Source organism: Dermacentor variabilis, unplaced genomic scaffold (assembly GCF_050947875.1).
Source record: "Dermacentor variabilis isolate Ectoservices unplaced genomic scaffold, ASM5094787v1 scaffold_14, whole genome shotgun sequence".
NCBI classification, from domain to species: Eukaryota; Metazoa; Arthropoda; class Arachnida; order Ixodida; family Ixodidae; genus Dermacentor; species Dermacentor variabilis.
In genome coordinates this window covers 16,829,677-16,849,825 of record NW_027460302.1, presented here as the reverse complement: position 1 = coordinate 16,849,825, position 20,149 = coordinate 16,829,677, and the positions used below count along the sequence as shown (strand labels likewise).

Sequence of the window (20,149 nt, the reverse complement as noted above, 5' to 3'; positions counted from 1 at the left end):
AGGGAAGATAACCGATGGCCTTGAAGGGTTACGGACTGGATTCCAAGAGAAGGGAAATGTAGCAGGGGGCGGCAGAAAGTTAGGTGGGCAGACGAGATTAAGAAGTTTGCAGGGACAACATGGCCACAATTAGCACATGACCGGGGTAGTTGGAGAAGTATGGGAGAGGCCTTTGCCCTGCAGTGGGCGTAGCCAGGCTGATGATGATGAATCATCCCTAATGCATTGTAATTCACCTTCATTCACTCTAATCCGCATTCATTGACTCTAATCGTCCTTAATTCATTTTAATCCAATCACTAATCAATCATTACTTAACTTTGCTAATCAGTAATCATCTCTTATACACAGCTGCACATGGTTTGGTTCGCTTCCAGCCTTTCTTCGGTTACGTGGCATTTTCTGTAGCTCACAACGCGACCTTGAAACAGAGATTTAAGGCTTTCGCTTAATAAGCCACACACAGAGGGATGTGCCACAAACAATACCTACATCAGAAGCACAAAGTAAGGCATCTCATCATGTGGCAGAAAAATTGTCTGGAGTATAGAACTCGCCTGAAAGCTCCTTTTACATCAGTATACCCTGTTCATACGGCTGTAAGAAAAAACCAACCTCCCCATAAACATTGCTTCAGCATTATCGATGCTGTTATCAGCATTTCTGAAGATTTTCAGCACCACTGGGGCGCGCATCTGGCCCAAAATAACACGCCTCCATAGAATGCTGTGGCCTGTCCGCGGGAGCCCAGGAGAAAAAGCGTGCTGTGTGCAGCCAGCGGGCGAGGAGAATCGAGGAGGAAAGTGCCGCAAGGAGGAGGTCATTACTTTAAAATTATCAAGGGGCTTTATACGGGAGTGGTGCACTACACGGTAGCGGTGCACTATGCCCTGTCCTGGTTCTCCCCCTCTCATGACGCATGCACAGGGAAGGTATTTGACGGGCGAGGAGTACATTCCCCTCACAAAGGTATACAACAGTGCCACCGGGGGAGACCCTCTCTCTCTGACACCGGACTCCTAAGCTGCCAGACTGGATCACCTGCCGCAACCAGTGAGTGACCTCATTTGCCTGACTATCCCAGGCAATGAGGCAAGCCTATTTATTAAAGAGGACTTCCCTCTACCAATGTTCTTTATTGCCAGTAGCAATAAACGTTACAATTGACGCCACTGGTTGCCTTATTTGTTCGAACCCGACGTAGCTGCGATTCCCGCGCTACGGGTTGGGGAGTACCACGAAGCGACTGTGTGGGGCTAGATCCAGAGCTCGCCTTCAGCCCGAGCCGCACGCAGAGTGGAACCCCCACAGCATGTGCCCATTCTCTTTTGCTTGGTATACGCATGCTTGACAAGAGGATATATATGTACGATTTTATACTTTCACTAAACAGTTGCGAGTGTAGCACTTGTCTTTGTCCCCCTTTCTTGTCTCCGATTTTTATCGCGCTAAGTTACTACTTCAATTACTATGTGACAATATCAATCATCACCATTCAGCCTGTTAAAGCCATTTCTCAGATACATAACACTATCCAGTAGGTAACGCAGAAAAATAGCCCTCAAAAACTGTTTGTTTTGTTTCTACAGCAAAAGTGTGGTTCTTGATGCAAGTTTGCATCAAGAACCACACTGGATGCAAAGGCGATTGGCATCATGAGAACAGCAGAAGCAGCAAAGTGAAACGCAAGGGAACTTCAGAAAGTCTTGCAGAATCACTCACTTCTCAAATGCAAGAAGGCACCACCAATTGCATCTAGTACCACCTTAAAAAGTGTTGTTCTGCATCACGTAGACAGAAAAATCCAGGAATAAAGCCAAACAGGAAAGACAAGTCTGGATACCAAGGAAAAATGAGACCCTGCATTCGCTGTGAAGGACCCATGACCACAAACCACCAGATTGCAAGCATCAACACCAAATGCTACAAGTGCGGCAAGGTGGGCCATCTGGCGAGCTTCAGTCTTTCCAACATTGACAAGGCAAGAAACCAGCCAGGTCAAGTGACCAGCCTCGAACCAGGTAACAATCCAACCAAGTACTTTCTGCATTCACTGGAAACAAATTCAGCTGTAAACCCCATCACAGTAACCTTCAAGGTGAATGGAGCCTCACTGGAGATGAAGTTCGGCTATGGTCACCGGTCTCTATCATCTCGGGAGTCACATACAGTAGAACCTCGCAATAACGAAATCGGCAGGGAATACAAATAAGTTATGCAGATCCCACGCACTGTAGGAATCAATGTAGGCAAAGCTTTCCGCGCTGGATGCCTTGACTGACAATAATAAGCAGGGATATTGACTGCTAAAGCTTAATTTCTTCAACGTTTAGTCTTGTATGTATTATTTTATTTTATCTATTTATTGATACTGTCAGCCCATGACAGGCTATTACAGGAGTGGATGTACATTTTGCATGGCTGGGACGAGGCCAAGGGCAAGTGATATATAATTTCTAAAGGTGACAAATGGTCCCTCAGAACAAAAACAAATATCAAGAAACTATTTTAAACATTAATTGCCGTAGCGTAGCAAATAAAGCAGTCCAGCTTGAAGCTTTGTTTCTTACTCATGAACCAGAAATTGCTGTTCTCACAGAGACTTGGCAATGCAAGGCTATATTAAGACAGCGAATTTGTTCCAGAAAATTACATGTGCTTCCGTAAAGATCGAGACAGAAGCGGTGGTGGGGTTGCTATTCTACTTAAGGTGTCTTTACAGCTCATCAGAATGCCCGACACTTCAGACGTTGAAAGCATTTTTTTTACTACATACATTAACAAAATGCGATACATCCTCGTAACCGTTTATAGGCTCCCAAGCTGATCCATCTTGGTCCTCGAAAATCTTGAGAATTACATGATCTCTGATATAAGGCCAGATGATAGATCAATTTTAGCTGGTGATATTAATTTACTGAACATAAATTGGAACATTTTCTCTGCGCAGTCCTTAGATATGAACGACATTAACATGCTAGACACTGTTTTTAATTTCGATTTGTTACAGGTTGTATCTGAACCTACCAGAATTCAGAACATCGTTTCAATCTGAGGTCTGTTCTTCGTGAGTGGTACTGTGAAAAACCAAGTATTGTGTTACGTCACACCTGGTATATCTGATCATGAAGCTGTTATGTTTATTTATTTATTTATTCAAAATACCTTACAGGCCCGAATAACGGGCATTGGGTAAGGGGGAAAAATTTTACACAGTATAAAGAGCAAACAATTATACAAAATTATACAATGCTTTGTAAATAATAATACAACGAAGAAACAAGTTTACACAAACTCTAAAATTCTAAGTTAAAAAGAAAAAAAAGCATACAAAGAGCAACGCAGACAAGAAGTTCTTTTTTTTTTTAAGTAAGAAATGAATGTTTATGTTGTGACAGAATTTTTCTTTGTTAGCTTCAGCTACCAGGATATCGGGAAGGTCGTTCCACAAGCGGATGACATGTGTAAGCACAGATGAGTTAAAAGCGTCTGTTTTGCCGTAGATGCGCGTGGAAGAAAGATGATTATGCAATCTTTGTGAGGTGAATGGAGAAACTTGCAAAGCTATTGGTGATGGCCTCGGTCCGTGAACATACTTGTGAAACAGCAATATAAGTGCTACATCACGACGAGTGTTCAAAGAACGAATTCATAGATTGTTCTTAATTTGCTTTATACTTTCGTTCCAGTTGTAATTTCGTGAAATGAATCGAGCGACTCCATTCTGAACTGATTCTAGCATAGTGGTTAAATAAATGTAATGAGGGGACCTAATGGATGTTAACCTTAACCGATGTTTTTTTTAAATCAGCAAATTGAAAATTGCCAGTCCCCAAACTTTAATTACGCCGACAATGAATCAATCATTGATTTGCTGGATTCTTACTATATTGATTTCATAGAAAGCCCTTGTATAAATGACCTATGGCTAGCTTTCAGAAACATTATTCAGGAATGTATAGTATGCTTTATGCCAATAATAACTAAAAGATCTACAGGTACCAATGCTTGGATTACTCAACAAACACTGCAGCTACCAATGCAAGCATAGAAGACTAAAAAAGAAAAAATCTAAACATGCCGGTTGCCCTTTGCAACAAGAAGCCATTTGTAAAATAGCAACGCAATTGAAACAACAAAGTGAGAATGATAAGGCAAAATACTACAGTGTATCACTTCCTTCTTTTATTAAGACATCCCCCCAAAAATTCTGGAGGTCTATTAAGCTGAGTTCATGCCCTAATACTTCGTTTTCATTTAATGGCCACTTTCCTAGTGACGACCCAGCGGTTTGCACAGCTTTCAATGACTATTTCAAATCTGTTTTTACGACACATAACTATCTTTCAATGTTCAATATGTCCTTACCATGCATGCCGGATGTGAAAATTTCTGAGCACAGCACTTTCAACCGTTTGTTAAAACTAGATGTTAAAATATCTCCTGGCCCGGATGATATCCCAAATGCTTTTTTTAAAAGGTATGCAGAATGGTGTGCCAAGTACTTGTTTATATTGTTTAGTAAGTCTCTGAAAGAAGGTGTATTGCCTGACGACTGGAGGACAGCCTAAATCAAACCATTGCACAAATCCGGTGACAAATCAAATGTCACAAATTATCGACCCATTTCATTAACCTCTACTCGTAAAATTTTCAGAGTACATAATTTATAAACATATAGTTGATTTTCTTGAACAACACAAAGTGCTAACAAACACTCAACGCGGATTTAGACAAGATTACTCAACTGGCACACAATTAATTAGAATTACGCACGATTTCACAGCTGCAATATATAAAGGAAAACAAACAGACATTATTTACATGGACAGACGTAACATACATTTTAGTAAGGCTTTTGACAAAGTCTCTTAAAATAAACTACTACATAAATTAGGTTTTGTAATATCAAATCACAAACTGCTAGCATGGATTAGAGCTTACCTTTTGAACCGCTATCAGTATGTTTCCCTAAATGGTTATTCCTCAAATCGAGTTGGTGTCGATTCTAGTGTTCCCCAGGGGTCTGTTGTTCGGCCTCTGCTGTTTCTGATTTTTATAAATTACATCATTACTGACATTAATGTTAATATTGAACTATATGCGGATGACTGCGTGATTTATGAAGCAGTTAGTTCAATTGAGGATCAAGCCAGGTTAAATGAGAACCTCCAAAAAATCATATCATGGTGTGAGAAGTGGCAGATGACTTAATTTTGAAAAACAGTCTTTATGCAGATAACTCATAAGAAGAAGCCACTCCTCTTTCATTACGGTGCAAACGGTATTACTCTCTCAGAGGTAAGAGAATATAAATATCTAGGCTTATGGATCACAAATAATCTATCCTGGACAAAGCACATTGATGTGGTTACAAGTAAAGCACTACGTAAATTGTTTTTCTTGAGACGCTCTTGAAAGTTATCTACGCCTGCTGTATGTCTGCTTGCATATCAGTCTATTATATGTCCTATGCTTGAGTATGCAGTACCCATTTGGCACCCATACATAAAGACAAACATCAACACACTGAAAAGCATACAAAAAAAGGTAGTGCGATATATTTACAATTCTTACAGGCATACGTCAGTTATCATCAGAACTCATCAAGCTTAGTAGATTACCGTCAGTTATCAATAGAAATCGAATTTTCAGCTATAGTTCTTCTACCAGCCAGTGAAAGGATATTATAACATAGATACATCCCATATCACTTACTCCAAAGGCTATGCTACAAGACGACACTCTTTAAGAATAACACCTTTATTTCCTCGTAATAATTGCTTTAGGCACTCTTTCATTCCCAGAACCATTGTAGAATGGAATAGCCTTGCCAATGATGATGTAACCTAGGATTTTAATATTTAATTTAATATTTGGGGTTTTACGTGCCAAAACCACTTTCTGATTATGAGGCACGCCGTAGTGGAGGACTCCGGAAATTTTGACCACCTGGGGTTCTTTAACGTGCACCTAAATCTAAGCACACGGGTGTTTTCGCATTTCGCCCCCATCGAAATGCGGCCGCCGTGGCCGGGATACGATCCCAACCTAGGATTCATTGTCTTCATTTGAGAAATATTTACAATTCTTTGAGCAGTGTTGTGTTTGCATGTGCCTTTTTTCTTGTGCTATTTAGGGTTTGTTAGACGTGCAGTGTTATCTGGTCTTGTTCTGCCTTTTTGGTGTTATTTGGGATCTGCTTTCTTATCTCTAAATTATTTGTTTACTAATCAATTTTTCGGCTTTTGACATTTAAAAAATTCTTATATTCATTCACTATTATATACGTAGTTTTTATTTTATCGCATTTGTGCATTTTTGTGTAAACACTTTCTTATGTATCACACCTGCTACCATCTCTATTCGAGATCGCAGTATCCATAAATAAATAAATAAAACACAAGATTGGTGAGTTGATGTTAAATGTTACCTTGCGTGCACCACTGGTGTTTGTCTGCGTAGTACACAGAACACACAGGGAGAGGTGTTTCCTTGATGAGTTGTTGTGCGCCATATTTCATAACCTCGGAGAGGGTTGAGCATAGTCATTGCCTCACATTGTGCCACAAGGCACAATGCATTGTGGGCAGAAGTATTAAACCTAAATTGGATAACGGGGCTGTATGTGCCAAATCCACAACCAGATCATGAGGGACTCCATAGTGGTGGACTCTGAATTAAATTTGACACTGTGATGCTCTTTAACATGTTCCAAAATCTAAGTGCATGTGCATTTTCTATTTCAACCCCATCGAAATGTGGCTGCCGCCGTTGGGATCAAATCCATGACCTCTAGCAATGCCATAGCCACAAAGCTACCGTGGCGGGCACAGAAGTGTTGATTTGACTTGTGACCACTTCCGTAGTGTCACCTGGACCCTGCGGTGCACTTTAATTAATGCAACTGTTTCTGCATGCCCTGCGTAGTTTGTCCGCTTGACATAGTTGCATGGTGTCTATTTTTCAGAAATAGCAGAAACGTACCGTACCTTGAACTCAAGCTTGTCCAGTTTCCCCGCAACTGCTGTCGTATAGTGGTGGGGTTTCCTTCTCACGTCACCTTCCCCCTCTCCGTTGTATGGAAGCTGCCTCTTCCTCCTCTCTACGGTTCTATCTATGTCCCCTCTGGACTCGTGCGTTAGTAGAAAGAGAAGCGCTGCAGTTTCTGCAATGCTTCTGAGGAGAGTCATGGATAATTACAGCTGTCAAAAGGCTAATGTGGTGACGCCCAGGGAGCTCCGGAGGGCATTGTGCACATTCGATACAGTGGGGTGAAAATGAGTTTCTCACGTTGCCTTTCCTCTCTGACTCACCCGTCATGCATACACATGCTCTGAAGCACCTCCCGACACGGTGTGCCAGATGGCAGCAGCCACAGCAACCACAGCAGCAGCAGTGGGAAAGCCGAAGGAGAGGCAAAGAAAGCTTCGCTTTAAAATTCGCTTTCGTGAGAATTTTGTTGTTGCGAAATGAGACACCACAGATAGGTAATGCACTGCAGAACGAAACTCTATAGTCAAAATTACGTTAGCCTACTTTGGCAAGCTTTTGTGAGGATATAGAACTGCATTGCTCACAGTATAAGGTGCACCATGTGCTTTTATCAGCAGTGGCAACACTGCCGTGGAGCAGTATTCTCGGTCAATTGCTGTTGGAGATACAATCACTTTTGCGAGATTTTGCATAACTCGGCACCAGATGCAGAGCAACAGCAATCCAAGCATACGGCAGTATTTTTCCAGCACACACTGTCACCCGTAGGCACCGACGCTTCCAGTGCCAAGCGCAAAAGTGATCGCATCTCATACAGATCAACGGCCACTTCGCGCAAATCTACATCCAGCACCAAATCCATATGCAATGCCTGTCAGGTGGCACTAAAAGCAATGGATGCGTATTCCTGGATGATCACTCAATCATGGCCCGATGCATCACACTCCATGGTGCGACCGCCATCTCAAGCGGTGTAAACAATTCCACATTGGTGGGACGTGGATTTCCTTGTTTTTGCTGCATTTTCCTCCCCAAGGCGCACATTTCGCACTGTACTAGGTGTGCAAGAACAGTCGTCACATGTCAGTAGCAACATGCATGCCAGTTCAAACAGGCGATCAAAAAGACTGTGGCCATGATGTGTTTCCAGCGCACAAGATAGCTTCTGGCACTTGGTTGTTTTTGTGAACAAAAATGGCGGCAACCACGCGAGTGTAATGTGGTGGTATTTCACAGAATTTTAGGGCAAAGCAATCGCATTTGAGCACATTTTGGAGTCTGCTAGCCTTGTGCGAGTAGGTAATATATGCAGGGTTACGTTCCAGCAAATTTCATTGATGCATGTTTGTAGTACAGTGACATTTCATTGTCAAGAGATACAAAATGCATTGAATCTTATGGGCGTTCGATACGAAAATATATGAAAATATTTTGTTGTCGCGAGAATTGTATTATTGCGGATTTCAACTTTACTGTCGAACCCACTTATAACAATATTCAAGTGCCACAAAAATTCCATTGTTATAACCGATAATTGTTATAACCGGGTTGCATGAAAAAAAATCAAAACAGGGGTACGTTAGAGATGTTGTGAGAAAACTATAATGGCGAGCAGGCCAGTGTCCCTCCCCACCACCTTCCTCCATCCGGCTACAGATTGTGTTCACTCATTTAACTGCTTCCTGGGTGCTCCAATCGTGTGTAACAAGCCGTGGCTGTCGGCATTAAAGAATGGCATTGCTATACTAACTGCAAAGAGGGATCATGGGTGGCAAGCGATACATGAGCACCACTGAGGCATTGCTTTGGTGGCCTCTAAAGGGGCCTTTAAAAATTGCGAGAAGGCTGCTGTAGCAGCCTGTCAGCTCGAGAAATTCAGAAGAAATGGTGAGGCGAGATCGCCACAAACATCTCGCCACGTACTTCTCATGGCTTGCACGACAAAACGCGATCGCCGTCAGCCTTGCATGCTTTACGCGAAGCTTGCCAACATCCTTCTTCAAGGCATCCAGGTGCTCCACATAGTGCAGCGGAAGGTTTCTCAGGAGAACGAAGCCCTGGAGGGACTGAATTCTTTTCTGGGCCTCCTTTGAGGACACCGTTGAGGCAGCCTGCCCCGCCACGTCATCACTGCCGTCGTCGTCATTGCTATCCGATGCAAGCATGTTCGCGACGATTGCCTCATTGGTTAGAAGCACTTAGTTTCCAAATCTATAGCCGTGTGCTTTCTTTTCACCGGCAACGTCGTGCATTGTCGATGATCAGTGGGTGCATCAGCCATCTTCCGCTTTGGCGGTGAGTCAAACCAACTGTTAGTCAAATGAAGCTGAGAAACCGCGTGGTCAGGAACGATTTCGATGCAGCCAACAAAGACGAACACGAGCGATTAAGCTGTTTGCAGAACTGCGCTATATGATCAGCCAGCGAGCAATCTGCGAGCAGCACAGTTGGTGCGGTCCATTCGTGTTTCGAAGGGTGGAGCGGCTTAGAGCTATGGGCGCAGCCCATTTGTGTTTGGAGGGGTGGAAGGGCGACGGGAAAGAGGCACGCATAGATGGCTGGAAAATGAGCAAGCGGAGGCTGTTGAAGCAGCGGTCCATCATGCAGCGGCTCGAATTTCTAGTTTTTTTTCAAAGATTTAGCATGTTACTACCTTTCGGCACGGACACCCAGCAGCCAGACCATTGTTATAATTGATAATGCGGCATTGGGGCATTGCAGTAAGCGGGTTATTTCACCATGGAAAACATACAAAAGTTGACGGTGCAGCAGCGTCTCATTGTTATAACCGATATATAGTTAAAACCGGCATAGTGGGTTCAACTGTACTACCTGTTCAACCAGCATTCGCTACTCCACCTGATGGCAATAGATATCAAGCTAAAGTGCATCCGTGGATCCATTCGTGTTCCCCAACAGCAGATGCATGCCCAGGCAAGACTACGAGTTCATGGCTGGCATAAAAATAAGACAGACCACATAATGCAGAAAATGTTCCGAGAGTTTGATGACGTGTTTAACCCTTTGAGGGTCGATGCCGTAAATATACGGCGCCGCGAATAGGTCCGAAAATGGTCGATGCCGTATATTTACGGCGCCGTCTGTACGTTTAAAACGCGCGCTAATTAACTAACTTTTTCTTGCCTGGCATGTGCTGCCACTATGTGAGAATACATGGAATTTTTTTCTCGCGTCTCTCTCTTTCGGTTTTCGTTGTATAGTTTTTTTCCTCCGGCTCGTCTGCTACCGCTCGCGCATTGGCACCCTCGCGGGCGCGCGGCGGTTAGTTTTGGTTTCGTTTCGCACACGCTTTCGGCTTCTTTCGCTTGCAAAACTGATGGCTATGTCGTTCTTATCACTCAAAGGGTGGCTGCCTGTTGCTCGTTTGTTGCTCCCAGGGGTCCGCATACGAAGGATGCTGCCGTGTATGAGTTTCCTTTTTTGGCACTTTATTCAGAAGTTGCCTCCCACGGCTGCTCAGGGAAGCAGTACCCAGAGTAGGTGCCACGTCTGCGCCAACACCACTCTGCAGCAAAAACGTCGCAAGGGCACAAGGTACATGTGCGCTGAGTGCAACAAACCGCTCTCTGTGGAGCCATGCTTCAAGGGCTACCACACGCTGAAAAAATGTTAGTGCAAGAGGAACATTTGAGACTTGCGAAAAATTTTCGTGTGCGCATTCTTCTTGTGTATTTTTCTCGTGTGGACATTGTGTATAACAATGCGCCAATTTTTTTTTAATTCTTATAACACTATTTGCTATTTTTTATTGTTTTTCATGAATAAACAGTACATATATGCCAATGCAAAACATATTTTTCTCACTTTACGGTCACCCTATAAAATTTACAGCAAATTTTTTTCGAAATAGGTCCCTCTGAAGAATTTAAATGTGCAAGAAAAAAAATCGACCCTGGGTGGTCGCATATGGCGGAAAAAATCGACCCTCAAAGGGTTAAACCAGGTTGTGGAATACACGAGAGTTCTCCAGTTTATGTAGAGCTTTGACCCTGCGCTCAACCGCAGTCTTACCAAACCCACTCTGTACCTTATGCACTGCGAGAGTCAGTGGAGCATAAACTTAAAAGGCTGGAAGACGAAGGAATTATCACTTTGGTAGATCACTCAGTATGGGCATCTCGCATAGTACCAGTGCTGAAACCAGATGAAAAAAGCGTGAGGATTTGTGGAGCCTACAAGTTGGGTGTGAATCGTACAGTGGTTACAGCCTAGTACCCACTTGCAAAAGTTGGCATTTTTTGCATCCTTGCAAGGTGGAGTCAAGTTCACCAAGCTACACTTGAAGGAAGCCTACTATCAGGTACCTGTAGATGAGGCAACAAGAAAACTCCTGGTCATTAACAGAGGTCTCTTTGCATATAACCGCTTCTTAGCCTTTGGTGTGTCATCTGCCCTGGCACTCTTCCGCAATGAAGAATTGAACAAGCTCTTTGAGGAATCCCAGGAACCTCCGTCTACCTGGAAGTTGTTCTTGGGACTGGGAAGACTGATGCAGAGCATTTGCAGAATCTCCAAAATGTCCTGCGAAGGATCAAAGAATCGGGTCCGAAGCTGAAGCAGGAGAAGTGCAAGTTCTTTAAACCATCACTCATGTACTTGGATCATGAGATCAGTGCAGCTGAACTTCGGCCTGCAAAGAAGAATACAGTAGCCGTCATTGAAGCACCAGAACCCAGAGATACGGGGGAACTAAAATTCTATATTGGATTCCTTTTGTACTACTGTAAGTTCCTACCCAACATGTTGATGGCACTAGCACCTTTGTTGACATGTTGATGGCGCTAGCACCCTCTTACAGAGGAAAACCCACTGTAGATGGACAGATGGAGAACGACGCCTCTACCAAAGCAAGCTAGCCATAATGTAAGCCAAGATTCTAGCCCACTACGATCCATCAGAGGAGCTTGTAATGCATCACCCTACATTGTGGGTGCAGTGCTGCCGCATCAGCAAGATGGGGTGGAATCGCTACAGGCATTCACTTCTTGCACCCTCACGCCAGCAGAACGAAAGTACTCAATGCTGGAAAATGAAGCCCGTGCCATAATATTTGGTGTCATACACTTCTGTGCTGTCATTTTGTGCTAATGACTCATCCAAACCATTGGTGGGGATCTTTCGAACAGACAAGGCAACTCCAGCATATGACTGCAAGAAGAATTCAAAGCTGGGCTTTTACCTTTGGAGCCTGCAACTACAGCATCAAGCACCGTCCAAAATGCCTCAGTGTGAATGCTGATGCCATGAGCAGGCTGGCGCTGAAGACATACAAAGATCCAACAGAACCACCAGAGCTGGCAAATTCTATCTACAAACTTGAAAAGCTGGTAATATCAGTGAAGCAATTGCAAGACTTCCCAAACAGTGACCAGAGCCTAAGCAAGGTTCTACAATGGGTAAAGGATGGTTGGCCACAAAGCATGCCAGACAAGTTGCTACACCCACTCTGGAACAGGCGTAATAACTTAGTGTGCAACAAAATGTTCTCTACTGGAGAAACCACATGACTGTGCCCCCTCCTGCCTGCCAGCTTATCCTCAAGCTGCTCTATGAAGCTCACCAGTGTATGGCCATCATGAGTGGCATGACAAGATCCCTTGTCTGGTAGCCTGGCATAGATGCCAAAATAGAGATGCTTTCGATGGTGCCCAGAGTGCCTTCAGCATTCAATGCCACATAAAGCAGCATCAGAACGGCAGGAAGCATTCCTGGTCGCATTCCTGGTCGGCAGCATTCCTGGTCAGAACGGCAGGAATGCTGAGAGTGCTTGCACTTGGACTATGTTTCGAGGGGAAAATGCTTATTGTGGTGATTGATTCAAAGGTACAATGGCTCGCAGGGCTCATTGTGACAAATGCCACTTCTGAGCAAACGGTGGAACACATGCATGAAATTTTTTGCAAGGCTTGGATTACCAAGGTGTATTGTTACAGACAATGGAACACTGGTTCACTGGTGAGCCCTCCCAAGAATTTGTCAAAGGAAATGGAATCCATTTCATTTCATTACATTAGATTTCATTACATTCTGCTCCGATCATAAGTTTAAAGTTAAAGTTCGTGTTCCATTTTTTAGAATGAAAATGTGCCATCATTCTTTTATTCCCAAGGCCAGTGCTGACTGAAACAACCTTCCTCCCTCCATCGCTGCCATTTCTGATGTCGACAATTTCAGGAAGCCGGACACACAGCATGTGCACAATAAATACGCATTTACAACTCTACAAGTATACCTGCTTTTTAAAACCTATTATTGAATATTAATGTACTGCTCTCTTTCTTTTTCATCGACGTCGCAGCTAACCAGAAGAAATATGTATACAGCATTTTGAGTTAGCAGAGAGCCCTAATATGTCTCACACCAAGCTCCCACATGTGTTCACATGGTATTGTACTGCGACACACCGCATGTGCACAATAAATACGCAAAATTTACAAAGCAACAAGCATACATGTAATGCTGACAGCTTCCGCAACACTCTTTTTGTACTCTATTTTCAGCCACTTTTTAAAACCTATTATTGAATATTGATGTACTGCTCTCTTTCTTTTTCATCGACGTCGCAGCTAACCAGAAGAAATATGTATACAGCATTCCGAGTAAGCAGAGAGCCCTAATATGTCTCACACCAAGCTCCCACATGTGTTCACATGGTATTGTACTGTGACACACCGCATGTGCACAATAAATACGCAAAATTTACAAAGCAACAAGCATACATGTAATGCTGACAGCTTCCGCAACACTCTTTCTGTAATCTATTTTCAGCCACTTTTTAAAACCTATTATTGAATATTGATGTACTGCTCTCTTTCTTTTTCATCGACGTCGCAACTAACCAGAAGAAATATGTATACAGCATTCTGAGTAAGCAGAGAGCCCTAATATGTCTCACACCAAGCTCCCACATGTGTTCACATGGTATGGTACTGTGACACACCGCATGTGCACAATAAATACGCAAAATTTACAAAGCAACAAGCATACCTGTAATGCTGACAGCTTCCGCAACACTCTTTCTGTACTCTATTTTCAGCCACTTTTTAAAACCTATTATTGAATATTGATGTACTGCTCTCTTTCTTTTTCATCGACGTCGCAACTAACCAGAAGAAATATGTATACAGCATTCTGAGTAAGCAGAGAGCCCTAATATGTCTCACACCAAGCTCCCACATGTGTTCACATGGTATGGTACTGTGACACACCGCATGTGCACAATAAATACGCATTTACAAAGCAACAAGCATACCTGTAACGCTGACAGCTTCCGCAACACTCTTTCTGTACTCTATTTTCAGCCGCTTTTTAAAACCTATCATTGAATATTGATGTACTGCTCTCTTTCTTTTTCATCGACGTCGCGACTAACCAGAAGAAATATGTATACAGCATTTTGAGTAAGCAGAGAGCCCTAATATGTCTCACACCAAGCTCCCACATGTGTTCACATGGCATTGTACTGTGACACACCGCATGTGCACAATAAATATGCATTTACAAAGCAACAAGCATACCTGTAACGCTGACAGCTTCCGCAACACTCTTTCTGTACTGTATATTCAGCCACTTTTTAAAACCTATTATTGAATATTGATGTACTGCTCTCTTTCTTTTTCATCGACGTCGCAGCTAACCAGAAGAAATATGTATACAGCATTTTGAGTAAGCAGAGAGCCCTAATATGTCTCACACCAAGCTCCCACATGTGTTCACATGGTATTGTACTGTGACACACCGCATGTGCACAATAAATACGCAAAATTTACAAAGCAACAAGCATACCTGTAATGCTGACAGCTTCCGCAACACTCTTTCTGTACTCTATTTTCAGCCACTTTTTAAAACCTATTATTGAATATTGATGTACTGCTCTCTTTCTTTTTCATCGACGTCGCAACTAACCAGAAGAAATATGTATACAGCGTTTTGAGTAAGCTGAGTGCCCCAATATGTCTCACACCAAGCTCCCACATGTGTTCACATGGTATTGCACTGTGACACACCGCATGTGCACAATAAATACGCATTTACAAAGCGACAAGCATACCTGTAATGCTGACAGCTTATGCAGCACTCTTTCTGTACTGTATTTTCGGCCACCTTTTAAAACCTATTACTGTATAATCATTTACTGATATTTTTTGTTTTGCGCTTACTACTCCTTTCTGTAATGCCTTTGGGCCAGGAAAGTAGTCGAAATAAATAAATAAATAATCTCCGAATGGGATGGAAGAAGAAGAAGAAACGAAAGCGTGCGTCAATATCTGCTTCTCCTGCTTCTCTACATGTTTAAGGTCGAGAACTTGCTTCAATCTTGAAGATGTTGGCACCAATCGACAGCTAAAGTTGCAAGGATTCCGCCGATACCAAGTTTTCAACGGTGGATGGACATTTTCCGAATCGCTCGAGGACCTTTCTGTGCGACCTCTGCCCGGCAGAGCCTCGGCGGGCGAGCTCAGCGCGGTTCCGCACGCTCAAGCCACGATGTCTAAAGCTATGCAAATCACTGTTGAGGGTGAGGATATCTCTCCCGACGAAGTCAATGAAAGCGCTGGGTGGACCACGGCATTACACAAGCGAAAACCCATCATCCAGGACCCGCTCGGGCAGGGCGGCCGAGTCACCGACATGCGACGTGGCAGGAATAAAAGCCAGGCTACGGCGAGTGTCGAGACACGGCTAACGACTGCTTCGAGATTGCCTCGCCTACCGAAAGAGCATGTTCGAATCATAATCCGTCCCCGTGGAGGACTGGACATCAAGAAGATGGACATCAAGAAGATAATCTCTCCGCACACCATCACGTGGTTTCCGCCTCACCTCGACCCCCAGCTTGACTCTTTTCCCAATCTTAATGACATTGCCTACTCCCAAGCGCGCGCACTAACCCACCGCGCGGGAGCAAGATCGAGCTCAGACTCCGGGGTTCTCGAGTTTCGGGACACTCTCACTACTTTCAGAGAAATTACTACGCACTATCACCTGGGTAGGGGGACTTATCCTCCCCCTCACTGCAAACTGGCTAGACCTCTGGCGTCCACTTTATGCATCCTTCAGACGCAGTGCTATCTGAACCTGGCCCTTTTCCACACGATCACTCCAGAGGCTTTCAGCTCTACTTGCCCCGACTGTGGGGCTGTTAGTAATCTCGCACACATGCTCTGGCGATGCCCCTCATTACAGGGACCCAATCGCATCACAGAACAAGAATGGAGCTCTGCCATCCGGAGCTCAGAATATGCACGTCAAACTTGGGCTGTCCAGAGAGCCCACGATGCGGCGGTTAGGCTCGGCCTACCAGTCTCCACGTGGGAGCGGCCCGCAGCACTGCCCTAGGGCAAAGCTTCTCAGGACCTTGTTATTAAAGTTCTTTGTCTGTCTGTCTGTCCGAATGGAATCAAGAATCTCCAAACTGCTCCTTTCCATGCAGCATCTAATGGCTTGGCAGAAGGAGCAGTCCGCACAGCGAAGGATGGCCTCAAAAAGACAGAGGAAGAGACCTCAATCTCCAGCTCGCTCAATGGTTGCTTATGCAAATGCAGAGCAGTGCGTCCGAATGGAACATCCCCAGTTGACCAGATGCTCAGTTATCCTATCAAGGTAAGACTCGATCTTGTCATTCCCATGAAAGGTGAAGAAGAGGCTATTACACCCTTCAAGCAGTGGCCCAGTGTTAAGGAACGCAGACAATGCTACAAGAAGGGCAATGAGGTCATTGTTTGCAACTTTGACAGAGTAGCAAAATGGTGACTTGGCGACAATGACAACCCGTGTGGGTCAACTATGGTAACGGTGTCAACTCCATAAGGACACCTACGGCACCACTATGACTAAATTGAGCGACGGTCAACACAGGCTCCAAGTCAAGTGGAACTCCCTGCAATCACAACTAGCTGTGACCACCCACCAAGTGCATGTCGCCTGATCATTCAGTGGAGGCCGGAGGGGCAGTGCAAATCACAAGACGTCCCGTTCGAACTATCTGGAAACCTTGGAGGCACCTGCAACATGACCGCCCTAATGCTGAGCGCGAGTGTCCGTGCCACTTGGGGGATGTACTCTGCAACGATCACTTTCGGCGATAGTATCGCCTTGGCCACACGTTTGCCATCAGGTGCACTCTGATTGGCTGTTCTAGCAAGACTGAAAAATGAATAGCGCTATCTAGTAGTTCCGGTCTATGTCAATTTTATGTCACGGTGTTGTTGGGTGCACCTGATATATACTTAATAAACTAACATCTCTTCGCAGTCGGTTGGTGATGAAGTGCAGTTGAGGGAAGAGAGATAGTAGTTTATAGTATTTTTTTATGGCAGTTTGCACGTGCTTTTGCGCAGTGCTATTTGTTGAATTTTGATCAGCTAGTGCATTGTGTTGGCTTGTGTTTCAGTGACAGTGTCGCGGAGCAGCTGACAGCGGCATTCAGAAGAACATGTTGCTCGCATGGTTCCTCTACTGGGAGACATGTCACTCTGGTGGTGCACGATGGCTGAAACACAGACGCAGAAACAAAGGGCAAGGTTCGGACTGGTGTACGCTTTAAGTCGCAGCTAGGGCACCTTTTTGTCACAATGATAGATTGTATTTTTTACAAGTGCTGCTCCAAAGGGCACATGTAACTGGTAAAAGGAGGCTTCAGGAGAGCATCTGAAATTACAATAAAGCAGGTGACGCGCAGGACCTCCACAGTGCCCAAGGGGCAGCAGGGAGGTCAAAGCTGCAAGCAAGGTCGTCCATGGGCCACAGAAGTGTGCTAGGGTGTGTTCGCATAGAAAATTGGCTGTCCGCGATAAAGTGACATGTCGCTTTGTAATATCATCAAAAATGTACTCTACAGCAACGCAAGTTCTAGCACAATTTAATAATTAAAATAAAGCATTTCACACTCTTTTCAATTTATTTTACCTAATTAAAGAGACCGTAGTCAACCCTTGTTAGCGCACAGAAGCCGTACTGCAGCCGATACACTCGAAAACAGCACCCGAGCCGCTCTGGCCTCGCACGGTGCGCTCTCTCTTGTGTTGCAAAGCTTCCGAAAGCGCGTGTTGGCACCTCATGATGACGTCACGGGTAATCAGTCGCTTTAATTACTCAACGTGCCTATATCGCTGAAAGTGATTGTCGCAGCGTACGTTCTGGTTTCTGCGTGACAGAGACGTATTCCAACCGTGGAAGCCGTCGCATGGCCGATACTGATCGCTTTGCGAATAAATGGTTGCTCCCGGCATAGAAGTGTGGCCCTCGTCCCGTGGCTCTCCGGATGAGCCAACTTCATGGGATCGTTGGTGCGAGAATGCTGATGAGATCAAACGAAAACATGTGTGGACACCGACCTTTTCTTTTTTTGAATAGTTTATGATCGTTTCAATTTTCACATTACTTTGGAGAACCCACATACTAACGAAATAAAGTCCGGCAAAATTACAGATAGCGCCTCCCCCCCCCCCCCCTAATAAGCTGAAGATTTCCGAAAGAGAAATTGCCGAACAGCCCAAGCGAGAACCTAAACCATTACACGTGCTATCAAAGGCGGACATGAACACAACAACAATATAGGTTTCTATAAGTATTCTCTTCGACGTCACAACTGCTAACCAGAAGAGATATGCATACAGCGTTTTGAGTAAGCAGAGTGTCCCAATACCTTTCACACCAAGCTCCCACATGCGTTCACATTGCATTGTACTGTGACACACCGCACGTGCACAATAAAGACGCATTTACAATGCGACAAGCATACCTGTAACGCAGACAGCTTCCGCAACGCTTTGGACATTGTAACAGCAGGCAGCAAAATTCACGCGACAACTTTCCAAGCTCACCACTCGCCCGGGTACCGAACACAACACCGAAGGGACAGGCCGCCGTTACCTGCTCCGTCTGCTACGCCCATAGAGGTTCATATTATAACAACACTATATAACACCTAGAGGGGAATCTCATTACCTAGAGGGAAATCTGGCGCTGCTGCGCTGTCGTATGCATGGGAATGCCACCTGAACATCGCCCCCGAGTGCTCCGTGGTCGCTGCGCATGCGTGAGCTGAGAGAAGGTGAGAAAGGAGAACAACAGCGCTGTTGTCTGTCCCCTCACTCGTCCCGTTGTTTAGCGCTGTTTTTACCGCGTGCGTCTAATTGTCGTACAAAAATCCCTCACGTGACCTGATCCTAGGTGCCTAGGGACAGGATCGTTTAGGGACTTTTGAGAAGGCATGATGGTTGCGCCGAGCGACGCCGTGGCGTGTTCGTTCTCGGCGTGATCGTTCACCGGCTCGCGCGGACCGCGCGTTGTTCAACGTTGCTTATGTGATTGTGCTTGCGTTGCTTGTGTGTTGGTTGTACGTACTTAGCGGGAAAGCCGCGAGTAGTGGTGATGCGACAGTGCGGCTTTCGCCATCTGTGCTTTCGCCTCGGTGAGCTCTGGCAGTACAGAATCTGCGTTGTGTGACCCGTGCTTCCTTGACAATTGAAATGTCGAAGTGGCCAAGCGCCTCGGCAGCGAAGTTCTGCGAACCGCGATGCCGTGGCGTGCGTTGAATCTCCGGCCCACGCCGACCGCTGGTCGTGTGTCTCCGCAGTGGGATCAGTACTTGTTGGCTAAAAGTCGCGCAGTAGTAGTGGTGTGGCATGTCGGCTTTAAGTCTCGGTGAACTCTGGTGGTGTGAGATCCGTATTTCTGAAGAATTCATTGGTGCTGACGATTGAAATATTCAAGTGGCGTAGCGCCACGGCAATGCAATTTGCGAACCGGCGCTGTGCAGCAGCGTCGTCGTGTTCGCCCCTTTTCGGCAGCGTCACCACATCGCACATGCACTTTTACTTGACGGGACTCGTAGGCGGAGGTATTGCACGTGTTTTTCGCCACGACTTACGTAAGTAATATAATGCATAAGGTGGTGTTTGCTCACAACTGTTCACGCGTCCTTGAAATAGGGCAGCGCATGTTTTCAATCGTGTTCAGCGCTAGTGCACTATCCGTCACTTCATGCGATTTACTTTTATCGTGGGCTTTACGACAATTATCGCGTAGTGCTGTGAACATAACGGAGCTTTAGTGATGTCACATGATCTGCCAGAATTCCACGAAATGCAGAGTAGATGTTTAATATTATTCGTACTAAGGGCGCGAT

General features: G+C 44.8%; 1 protein-coding gene across 3 annotated transcripts in view; it reads right to left on the bottom strand.

The window, feature by feature from the left end:
- The window catches only part of LOC142567714 (12S rRNA N(4)-cytidine methyltransferase METTL15), a 275,298-nt gene extending 256,193 nt beyond the window's left edge, over positions 1–19,105 (bottom strand). The window contains exon 1 of one of the 3 annotated variants that reach the window (XM_075677894.1): positions 18,967–19,105. Coding sequence is in view for 2 of the 3 variants with exons in the window: in XM_075677895.1 (XP_075534010.1) it covers positions 18,761–18,796 (36 nt within the window). In the remaining variant the exon portion in view is untranslated. Of the gene's footprint in view, positions 1–18,760; positions 18,942–18,966 lie in introns of those variants that run through there. The other 2 variants (XM_075677895.1, XM_075677893.1) reach the window with 2 other exon arrangements.
- Between the last annotated feature and the right edge of the window lie 1,044 nt (positions 19,106–20,149).